General features: G+C 41.9%; 2 protein-coding genes across 8 annotated transcripts in view; both read right to left on the bottom strand.

The window, feature by feature from the left end:
• The window catches only part of ARMC8 (armadillo repeat containing 8), an 82,750-nt gene extending 82,263 nt beyond the window's left edge, over positions 1–487 (bottom strand). For all 7 annotated transcript variants that reach the window (XR_773957.1, XR_773958.1, XR_773959.1 and 4 more), the window contains exon 1: positions 441–487. Coding sequence is in view for 4 of the 7 variants with exons in the window: in XM_010561147.1 (XP_010559449.1) it covers positions 441–458 (18 nt within the window). In the remaining 3 variants the exon portion in view is untranslated. The remainder of the gene's footprint in view (positions 1–440) is intronic.
• Positions 488–1,479: 992 nt separating this feature from the next.
• On the bottom strand, positions 1,480–11,694 carry DBR1 (debranching RNA lariats 1). The gene is made up of 8 exons (XM_010561144.1): positions 11,530–11,694; positions 11,328–11,452; positions 11,154–11,234; positions 9,339–9,424; positions 7,877–8,101; positions 6,920–7,000; positions 5,128–5,273; positions 1,480–4,589 (listed from the first exon to the last, which is right to left on the bottom strand). The coding sequence occupies exons 1-8, from the start codon at positions 11,679–11,681 to the stop codon at positions 3,911–3,913; spliced, it is 1,575 nt and encodes a 524-aa protein (XP_010559446.1). The 5' UTR covers positions 11,682–11,694; the 3' UTR covers positions 1,480–3,910.
• Between the last annotated feature and the right edge of the window lie 9 nt (positions 11,695–11,703).

Genomic DNA, 11,703 nt, shown 5'->3' with positions numbered 1-11,703 from the left:
AGCGTTCTCCTTTGCGGCGGGAAACGCTGCCTCTGCCGTGCCCGCGGGAGCTGAGAGGGATGAAGCTGTCTGCGGAGGCGCAGGCAGTTCAGGGGACTGACTCAGCCCTTGTTTTTTCCCTCAGCTCTCCCAGCTCCGTTCTCCTCTCAGCCCCACTGCAGAGCTTACCCCACCCGCCCTCCGGGAAGATGGCGAAAGCAGGGCTGCGTGACTGACTTTACCTCACTGAACCCCTGACACTGAGGCAAGGGGAGGCTGACCTTACCACAGGCTTCTCACACAGCACCCTAACAGGCACACACACCCCTGCTGTTTTCCTAGCCCCCATTCCACACCCTGTGGGACAGGGACACTAGCATGGTTTTCAGGACAGCCCCTCAGCTGTCCAACGACAGCCTGACCTTTTTTTATTACAAGCAACAAGGTTTAGCTTTAGCTACCTTATGTTCTGACTGCATAAGCAGAATTCACAGAGATTTACAGGTCCTTCTGATGCAGCCTTGTCCTGCGTCTTGCCCCTGTCTCTGTGGAGTTCCTGGAACATAATGAAGATGGAGTGGGGCATGGGTTGGTAATTCATCCACACTAGGTACATACAGACCTAGAGCATTGTTAAGAACCGCTTACTCAGACAGTGTCTTCATCTGGGACACAGGCATGGCATGCCACTTCCCATCCTCTGGCTTGCTACACATAAAATACATCTTTTGGGTTCCTTCTTTCATCATTTTTGTTTGAATTTGTTTGGTTTGGGGTTTGGTTTTTGCAGAAAACACCCCCAAAATCCCAGCACTTCACTCAGTGTTGCTGTAGACTTCTATAAGATGGGGTATTTTGGTATTAGCCCGTGTATTTCACATTTTGAGGCATGGGGATACTAATTCTATGAACTCATTGCTCCTGAAGACAGAATTAAATGGGAGGCAGGATATGAAAAACATCACGTCAGAGTTTACACTATCAACTTGTGAGGTAAGTGCAGGTTTGCCAGCTGTTAGAGATTGCAGAGAATAATGGGAGCATAATAAACATACTTTGGGATGCTGCCACAAGTTGACTTTAATAGCTCTAAAAAAAACCAACTCCACTTCTCATGGAAAAAAAACAACCAACCTATACCCCTTTTTAGTTTGTTTTTCACCAAGTAGGTTAATAACATGCTTTGAACAAAGTACCTGTGTGCTGGCCTGGAATGAAGCAGGCGAACACTTCTCTCAAGCACTTTACAACAGCAAAAACAGTTTTAGACTAAGTGCAAGTCTCATATCCTGAAAAATCTGTGATACAAGGGTCTGACAGAGAAACATTTTCCAGATGTTTCTCAACAAAATTTAAATCAAAAGTTTTCAGAAAGACTTTAAAGCTTCCTTTTAGAAAGAGGGCTGAAGACTCTGGGTCTTAAGAGTTGATTAAACTTTGTCAGCTTTCCCTAGCGTTTTACATACTTTTTGGAGTATTTGGTCTTCCTTTTCTGGGGAAGCTTCAAGTTCAGAGCTTCAACTGAATTCTACATGCAGCAGAGGATCCTGCTGACAGGGTAAATCCATAATGGATGAGAGCACAGTAGAGCTGGATACTTCAAACTGCAAAGTGGGTATGAACGACTACAAGAAAGGACACAGTAACTCTTATAGATCAGATATGATTCATACTCAAAATTTTATGTTAAGTGTATTTACCAGCTGCACTCTGTCCAATGATGCTGAAATACTTCATTAAAACAAAGAAATCTTTAGAGATTCAAAAAAAAAAAATCAGTATTCTATCTTGTCAAAGTCTCCTGCTTTCTAGAAAGCCAAAATACATTTAAGCAGAACAGGGAGGAGGGGGGATGACACACAACAGAATAATTTGCTTTATAAACATATGAAGTCAGTCTAAAAAGTCTGTTACATGTAACACACACCTTCCACTCCAGTTCACATAGAATTTGACAGCTAAATACCACACTCAGATTTCTTGGGAGACTTTTCAAGTTTGTAACACAATTTATACTTAAAAATACTTTATTTCCATTATAGTCTTCAGATCATGAGGCATGCTTAAGATTTTAGCATTGCAGACCCAGGACCCTTAAAGATACTCAACTATCTTCAGTAATCTATCTGATAGTTCATCACAGCTTCTTTAGATAACCTGAGGGTTACACCAAACACTTCCAGTTTTTCATCACATCATACCACAGTTCTCTCTGGTGGGTGTTCTGACAGATGAGCAGGCAGAGAGAGACACAGGAGCAGTATTAAAGGGCCCAACTAATAATTTAGTAAACAAGATAGCGTCCTCTGGAAAAAAATGAGGACATTAATGGCATCAACCCACCAGTATAAACATCAATCAGAACTGTGGAGAGCATTAATTTTGACATTTTCTAACTCTTGAATACTTATATGCATTTAGTTTTCATGGTGAACTGATGACAGGAGAGGAATGAAGATGAATCCCAAAATGTGGAAGTGTAAAGACAGAATTCTTGACCATAAGATGCTTCACTCCTATATAACTCACACTCACCAATCCATTTCACTCATGGCTCCCTGTGCAGTTCCCTCTTCCTGTCAGGATGCTTTCTTCTCCACAGTGCCTGTGCCTTAGAGGAGTCAAAGCACACAGGAGCTTACCTCTGCTCTCAAGGGCAGCACAGTCAGGAGAAAGTCCCGCTCCACCTGGACTCCGAAAACTCAGCACAGAACACCAGCAGAACTTGACTGTTAAGACTAATGAATCTAATGATATATGCCATAGTTCTTGAAAACACTGTCATTTTCATGACTTCAGGAAGTTTTGTTATCCTCACAGCCTCTTAGGCCAAAGGAGTGTAATTTTTTTGCTAATAATTCAGGGCAAACTAGAACAGTAAAAAGAAAACTTCCAAGGGGATCTACGTTCTGGCAACTCCTGTTCTCCCTCAGCTGAAGTTTATGAAGGTACTTCGGAAGATTCCAAACCCAGTTGTAAGAATTCAGCAATTTACACACTACTGAAAGGAAGTGACAGATGAAAACTTAGGCTAACGATAATGGTAGGCGTTATTGTTTCAAGCAACTTATAAACATCAACCACCTTATATGGAAATACAACACAGCCTTAATTAGTAAGAATTGAGACAATGATGATGTCCAAATGTAGGAAGCTGTTCATCCTAACCACTTGCATTTTAATTTTAAGATGTAGTTCTCAAGTTTTAAGAAACAGCACACAAGTGAGTTTTTAAGAACAGAGATGCACTCTTCCATGGTCCCCATAAAACTGTCATGCTTCAAATTAAGAGACACTGTTCCCTATCAAAACTGTAATTAAAAGCCAATACTGGACAATATGCTTTTTTTTGTTTATGAACATGAAGTTTTTCTGTGGCATGAATATCATCAGAAACAAAAATCTTCACTCTTCTATTGCTGTTTTGTTATCATGGGAATTCTATATTCAAATTTAGTTCATGGAGTTATTGCATCTGCTACTTTATGTTAAAAGTTCAATATAAAACAAGACAAAAGGAATAAAATCAAATCATTTGGTCTTGCAAGTCAGACATCCTCTCACTTTGACTTGAGTTATAGTTTAAGAGTTCTTTTCTTGTTATACAAGCTTGGTCAACTGGTGTAGCAGTAGAGCTGAAGATACATAGTATACACTAATAACCAAGAACTAAAGCAAAATCAACGGATTATACATGAGCTTTAAATTCTTTGACAAAGTACTTTGTTGGAAAAGTCTGCTTCTGACTTAGATGTTTAATCCGCATACATCTTCTTCCCTGTGAGAGGTACATACAGTCTCCTCAGCTTAAGAAAGTAACATGAATAAGATCAAGTAACATTAAAAGCACGAGTAGTCCAGTCCACCACAGTTCTCACCACCTTCCCATAAAAAGGTACAGAGAGAACTTACTTATATATCATATGAATTATTATTCTGTTTTATCTTCATCCTCTGCAGCATAGATAGCTTGATTCCTTCTCTTAATTTTTTTAATGCCACTGTTTCCATTTTCGTTACCACCAATGCGCTTTAATGGTCTCTCACTTAAACTCTTCTCCTCCACCTGCTTACTCACACCAGATTTCTCCAGTTCCTCGTTAGTAGAATCCATAGCATCATCAGACGATACCGCCATGGAATCTGGCATGATCCGGATGTCAGAAAAACTTGCAGAAAAATCAGGAGGATGATCAGGGGAAGGATCTACAGAACACGTACTCAAGTCTTCATCGCCACCTTCTTCATCCAGCATTATTTCATCTGGATTAATGGATGAAAGTCCAGAATTATCTGTATTATACTCACTGGGTTCCTCTGCTGACCCAGTACTGTCCATCTCCTCTTCCTCCTCCTCCTCTTCATATTCGCCTCGTACTGAGCCCTCTTCTTTAGCTTGCTGGATCCTGTCATTGATGTCAGTGAGGCCAAACTGGGCACAAAACTCAGTGGTCTGTGGATTGATGCTATGAACTGGTTCCATGTGTTTTTGGGGCTTGCTGGGATCATAACAAGCAGCTGTCAGTGTGAAGTTACAAGGAATTTTGAGGTTATGATTCAGCTCTTCTAACACCTCTTTGATGGCTTCTTCTGTCACACTGTAATCCCACCTAAATAAGTGTATAAAGTTAAAACAAGTGCAGCTAGTCAAAAGGTATTTCCTGTTCCCACTGCAAAGAGAAACTTTTAAAGATGGTCAATAAATTCATCTTACAACAGACACCTAATTTCTCAAATGATTTTTCAGGAAAGTATGTTGCCTTTGGTCAATACTGAGATTCCCCTCTCCCCACCAAGGATTTCTGTATTATGTCAATCCATTCAATAAGCATGCACCCACCCATGCCCATAATCCAGCCTGATTTTCAGTCTCACAATCTAACTAGCAAGATTATCAGCCACCATGTATTTTTTGCCCCTCAAATGGTGGTATTTAAGTCTGCAAAACAAAATTAACTGCCTGTGTAGAGCAGTAAAGAAGTTGTATGCTCTAGAGTACAGCTCTTGTCACCAGCTCTTTGTTTTCCAAGGCATTTAGCAAGTCCTACAGGCATTATAGGCTGCAGAACAGAAAAACACAACTCTAAGACAAGATTACTTCCAGTCCAGCAAAATCACACTTTCCTCTCTACTTTGCAGGCAACTCACTTTGCATGGAGGCCGTTCTTTTCAGGCATATTCCATGAGCTCTGAGTCACATTAATGAGACTGTTGGTGGCCTTGAGGACTGCAATCCACTCAGCATCATATTCCAGCGAGTCACCTGCACTAGGATCATGCTCTATGTCTATTATCTGTTTAAAAAAAAAAACAAAAACAAAAAACAAACAGAAAACAGATGAGGTGAGTTATTCTCTTGACACCAGTAACTGATTAAAAGTTTGAAGTGTTACTTGCATGGTACAGAGTTTTAATTAAGTTTCAAGTATACTGAGCTAGTGGTCTTAAACAAGTCCTCTCAAGTTAGCCCTACATAAAAGTTTACAGCAATAAGAGAGTAAGAAAGGACAATCAACAAAGGTAAAAAATGCATTTCTGTATTGTAGCTTACAGTAATAAAAAAGGAGAACACCCTCCTCCCTGCTGCCAGCTACTGGACAGTTATGCAACTTAGAAACCAGAACTTGCCTACTCTTAAGTTCATGCTGCCTTCTAAGTATAAATGCATCAAGAATTGATAGCAACAGTTATTCTGCTGTATAAACATGCATTCTTAGCACAGCAATGAAATTAACATGAAATATTTTTAAACTCTTTCAACAGCTAATGAATAGAAATCCAAATCACTTTGTCTTCAGAGACGTTAACCTGAATCAAACCATTCAGTTTAGCCAAACTGCACTAGTTAGGCTCTGTTTTTAAACATTCCATAAAGTAATTCAACCTCTTAAGGTATTTTTAGGTAAAAAAAAAAAAAAAAAAGGATACACTTTAAACCAGAGCTACACACAGATGGATCACCATGCTGCTGGAGGTAGTACTACTCCTGATCAGTTTTGTTACAGGATTTCAAGTCTGGACTAGCACCCCAGCGTACCTTTGCATAGCAGAAGCCCACCCTCATACTCTCTCCCATCTTCAGAGGTAGCTACTATGGCAAATGGATCCCACCACATATCTAAAAGGACACATAATGAACCATCTTCCCTTTAAGTTGACAAATAAAAGCTACTTTAAAGTAAGACTACAAAAACACTTGACTGCATTTGAAGAACATGCTGTCAGCAGCTCCCTCTCATAGCGAAGGATTTCAGATTCATCCATTTGAGATTTTACAGATGGCACCCCGGACAGCATACAGAGGCCACAGATATGAACATTGTTTTGCTCTTGGCAAATCAGTTTGGCACTCATACTGAAAATTCCCACAATATAGACCTCCTACTTGTCCACTGCCCTTCCTAGCCAAGATATGCAACAAACAAAAAGAAGCAAAGCCATTCTCCTAGGAAGTCGCACCAACTCCTGCTGGAATTCACACTACTGAAAGGAAATTACAGTACTCAACTTGGGACTCAATCCTGTCTGAATTCATGAATCCAGATCTGAAGGAAGAGGCACTAGCTGACCCAAATTATGAAAGAAGAAGAGCCTCAAGATGGGCTTTCTTCTTAGGTTTAACACTTGACCAAAAAACCACAAGAGGAGATTCAATTCAGGTTAAAGTAGAGCTAATCCTCCGATTAAGTCAAGTTCTTGGTCTAAGGTGGAAGGAAATGGTAGGAATAAGCAAATGCTGCAACAGCATGACAGGACACAAGGTCTGCTTATTTCAAGACAATATTACACAAAGACCATTCCACACATGCACCGTTCCTAGTTTCTTTCCAATTCCTCCATTTATCAGAACTATTCTTCAGCTTATATCTAAGCAGAGCACTTAGCAGTTCAGACAAGTGAAGTACTTAAAAAGTGAAAACCCACTGCACGTGGTCATCACCTGCAGAAAGTCTCTGTGTGGTAGACATTTATCCAGAGCCAAAAACTTTGTTGCTTTTGGTAGCTCTTCTTTGGAGTTTGTCTAGGAAACAAATGGTGTTAACACAGTCATTAGCATTTCTATGAAATTTGACCATTCTAAACAAGTTAGAGAGAGATTTAAAAGCATAATTTATACAGAAAAACACTTTCTGAAATAGAAAATCAGCATGGGATTATAAGAAAGGGATGGAGGGACAAAGAGACAGACAGACTTCACTGGAAGTCTAAGAGGAAACTGGATGCAAAGGACAGCAAGATAAAGGAAGAGCCACACTTATCCTTAACCAAGGCAGCTGAGCACACCTAGGCTTGAAGCAAAAAGAAAAATTTTAACATAACTGGAAACAGACTTCTTGAGTCTAGAAGGTCTAGAGTTACATTTTTACAGATAAGTAACTTGCAAATAGGAATAGCATGTCACACCACTTTCAGGAATAACTCAAACCAAGAGAAGTTTCAACCTACAGGGGCTGGTTTTTGGCTCTCTCCAGGCCACCAGACAACTCCACCTGCCAAGCCTTACTACAGGCATCCTCCCATCCCTGGTTAACCACTATCTTCTTTTCAGTCACTTCTCTATCACCTTGTTTTGAAGCTGTCTCCTTCCCCAATAAAGTCGGAAAGAGAGTGTCTTCCTATAAACTTAAATTAAGAAGTTTCAGTTGCAGTAATGTTAGCTATTTCAAGCTGTCCCTGAAGAAGATTAGGTAGTTACGCCACTGATTTATAACATCTCTTTAACTTATATAAGCTAGTAGTCTTAACACCACTTAATGTTTTGCGGCTTAAGCTGAGATTTAATAACTGAGCAAAAACATTAAGAAATTCCTTTTCTGGACATGACTACCTGTACTGGAATTCTAAAATGTGCTTGGAACACATATATTCTTGATTTCCCACCTCCCACACACTTTACCTGGTGTTGCATGAAAGCTGCAAATTTAACGTGAAGATGTGCTGAGAACCAGTAGGTGGGTTTCAGATGTTGCAGAAGCTCTGAAGCAGCAGGGCTTCCTAATGTGTTGCTCTCCACTTCTTGACGGAAGAAGGATTTCATTTTAAGAAGCTGTTTCTTGTTTCCGTAGTGATATATGCTTCTTGGCCAGTCATGTGACATAAATATATCAATTGGTCGTTTTAACTGTCAAGCCAAAATGCATACAGTATAAACAAAACACATACGATACAGAAGTTTCAAAATTACACAGCACAAGATGGAACATGTGTAACGTTCTACCTCAGATCAATACAGAGTTACCTGTGACCAACAGCCTCACTTTCAAAGCAAATAAGTATACCACTGAGCCCCATCTTTCAGGTGGGCTTTGAAGCTGTCAGGGGACTCTAGTCTCCATGGTTTGTACTATATTTTCTTGGGACAGTCAGCTGTGTTTTATATACACTGCCTTAATGTGATGATATCATCTCTTTTATAAGTGTGAGACACTCAGAAGACGACTCTTAAAAATTACAGCTATGGTACAAGTTTTCTACCTACAAGCAAAGGTGCCTTTTCCCTGGTTAAATTTTTAAAAGCTTTGTTTAAAAGGGATAATGGCTAAGCACGATATTCCTCCTCAAAGGAAGCACCCCTCAGAAGTCTAATCGATGCCCTAAGCATGTCTTGGTTCAATATTCAGCACGTTTCCATCAGCTGTATCAGAACACGCTTCTAGATGACATCCAAGTACAACTAATAAGAAACTTACAGTGAAATGCATCAAATTCATTACAATGACAGCAAAGCTTTGTCCTATGTACAGCATTGCCTACTGAACACTTAAGTGTGCAACTGCAACCTGAATAATTATTCACAAGCTGCTTATAAATACATGTATTCACACCACAACCTCAGCCAAACGGACTAACCCTTGTGACAAAACAGGGAATAGGCAATAGCTCAAAAATAAAGCTAATCTGTCTTTTGAATTTCTCGCCCTGCAGTCAAAAATACTTCAACCACAGGCATTTGGGATCAGCTTATTCAGCTGGTTCAATTTTGATTAAATAACTTTGTACCAACCAGCCTGCACATTAGACAAGGTAGCATCTATCTTTCTAAAGCTAACATAAAGCTGGAACAGAGTGGTATAGCTAGAGTACCTTTCATTCTGTGAATTTTATCCAATTAAAATAAAAAACAACACCAAAAAACCACTCCTGCCTGTGCCTGATTCAGATCAAGTTTGCACTGCTACGCAAAGCATTGGAGGAGATATTCAGCAGGAACAACAGTGGAATAACACCCAGCATAAAGTGGCCTGTCCAGATTAGCTGGCAGTTGTTGGTAAAATTTGCTATCCACTAGCTTTAACATCTTACTTCTAAATTAATGAAAACTATTTGCCACTGTTTAAAAAAATAGATTTTTCACTAACCTGCTTGAGTTTGAAGACTTCGATATTCCTCACATGGTAAGCACTTCTAATTGTTTGCTGGTTGTATGGTGGACACTCAAAGTGGCCTGAAACATTGAAAAAAAGAGTAGTTGCCTGAATCAATAGTTCCCTCCTAACACTGTTTGCAAGCTAGCTTCTTGGGGTCATATAGACACCTAGAGCAATGCCAAATACAAGGCTGCCAATAATCAAAGGAGATACTCTATTTCCTTTGCACAATGCTTACACCAACAGGCTGCTAACTTTTTATGTGCAAGGCAAATATGTTCTAAAACTGTGTCTATAACAATGAGCATTTCTTCCTTTCTGTGTCCTATTTTCATAAATATAGAGAATACAATAATTCAGTTGTGGAAACAAAACACAACAGTTTGACTCCAATGCTTAAAACCCAGGACCTGTCTGAAACAAGAAACTTTTGGCAGACCAATTTATGTGCTTAATTCCTGAATGAGGTTTTGCACCTCTCTGGAGAGGTAACACCCCTCATTACTTCCCCACAACCCTTACCTCCACAGCTACACGGCATAGCCATGTGCAATCACATATATAGAGAGCTGTTTGCTGCACAGCCATGAAACATATGCATCTAGTGATATCATGGCTACAGATGCAAACATGCTGGCACAGCCAAAAAACATAAGGCAGATGGGAACAAGCAAAAGTTGGGCATCGACACAGCGAGAGCACAGAGCAAGCCTCCACAGTCAGTGATCAGAACCTAAGTTAGGACATAACAACTCAGAAAGAGGCATAAACTAAATGACAACAAAGCAGTGCATGAGATCTGACTCCTGACTCAGGCCACTGAGGCTGTGACTTTCTGTGTTACTTCAAGAGTTTTGCCACCAACCATGAAACTACAGCTTAATAGATGTGGCAGCAGCTTAAACATGCCTGTAACTGCCCACAGGCACCACAGACTCTGGAAGTGCAAACAGGCACCCTGTCAAAAGGGACATAGTCTCCAACTTTGCCTTGGGACAAGAAACCTGAATGCCTAGCAGAGCTCCTATGTACTCTTAAGAACAAACAGAAAAGTTACTTTTTTAGTAGTTAGCATTATTGTCAAGAAAGTCTTATCTCCCGCAGGCAATATTCAAGCATACAAACTATATGCTTGATAACAACAAATTTAATTAGCATTGAGAGGTATTGGACAGAATCAGGTGTTCTAGAAAACTAGTCCAGTACTTTGCAGCATGAAAGCCATCTGCAAAGCTTCTCTGAAGCAGTACGTTACTAAAGATAATATTACTGTACAGTAATCGCAAGAAAGAGACTGCTACTTTATGTGTTGAGGAGATCAGAAAGACTAAACTGTCTTCTATTTGCTGACACGAGGTATCATCTGTGACAAGATTTCTGTCCGCTGATGGAGACCCTTCCAAGGAAGAACTCATACATATAACCAGGAGGAACCGATCTCGAAATGTAGTGACAGTAAGCTCAGGACAGTACATTTGTACAGTATCACCCTTACAAATTGACTGTTTCACACAAGGAAAACTAAACAGTCTTGCATTGCACGCTAAAAGGACACCGCCATGGAAAAATCAAGACTGTTCCAACAACAACGTTCAAAAGGCACACTGCTTCCTGCTGTGGTCGCCAGGCAGCTACCGACTCGTCGACCACCTCCAGAAAAATCCGCCTGTTGAGCCAAGAGAGGTTTCCAGCCTAAGGGTCGGTTCAGAGAAAAGGAGGCACAGCCAGACTCTCCCGCGACGGCTGGGGCCCAGTGCTCCCCCCCCGCACTGCCCACCCAGCCGGCCCCGCTCTCTCCCACCATACCCTTCCGGTAGTCGTGAGATTTGAAGATGCCCGAGATGCCGCCGATCCTCACGCCGCGGAACCGCACCACGCCCGCGTAACCTAGGGGAGACGGGAGCGCGGCTCGTCACGCCGGGGCAGGGCGAGGGGCCAGGGGGCGAGGGGAGGCCGCCGGGAGCCGGCGGGGGACCCTACCCAGGTAGTAGATGTTGGGCGCCACCCACCCGCCGTAGGGCAGCTCCTGCAGGTGGTTGGAGGCCTCGTGGTTCCCACCGATGAACACCGTGAGGACCGGGGCCTTCTTTTCGCCGGAGTAGTACCTGCGGAGACACGGCAGCTGCTGTAGCGGAGCTGGGCCGGGCCCCGGTGGGACAAGGCCGGGCCGGGCGGCGCTCACCGGTAGAAGGTCTGCATGTGGCGGTACTTGGCGGGCACGGCCATGCAACGCAGGTCCGCCTCGTTGCGCACGGCCTGGAAGTCGCCGCAGCAGAGCAGCAGGTCGGGCCGCACGTTGTGCCGCTGCTGCAGCAGCTCCAGCGTCTCGTACATCTTGTCCCAGGGGCCCTGGGCG

Source organism: Haliaeetus leucocephalus, unplaced genomic scaffold (genome assembly GCF_000737465.1).
Source record: "Haliaeetus leucocephalus isolate CR32 unplaced genomic scaffold, Haliaeetus_leucocephalus-4.0 Scaffold143, whole genome shotgun sequence".
Taxonomy (NCBI): Eukaryota; Metazoa; Chordata; class Aves; order Accipitriformes; family Accipitridae; genus Haliaeetus; species Haliaeetus leucocephalus.
The sequence above is the reverse complement of the archived record's forward strand: the minus strand, read 5'-3'. Positions and strand labels throughout refer to the sequence as shown.

Excerpts from the sequence above, each read along its gene's own strand:
- DBR1 (XM_010561144.1), bottom strand. The coding sequence starts at position 11,681 with ATGTACGAGACGCTGGAGCTGCTGCAGCAGCGGCACAACGTGCGGCCC. Across the intron at positions 11,235-11,327 it reads GCCCAACATCTACTACCTGG|GTTACGCGGGCGTGGTGCGG; the intron begins GTAGGGTCCCCC and ends CGTCTCCCCTAG. Across the intron at positions 7,001-7,876 it reads CAGCTTTCATGCAACACCAG|ACAAACTCCAAAGAAGAGCT; the intron begins GTAAAGTGTGTG and ends TTTGTTTCCTAG.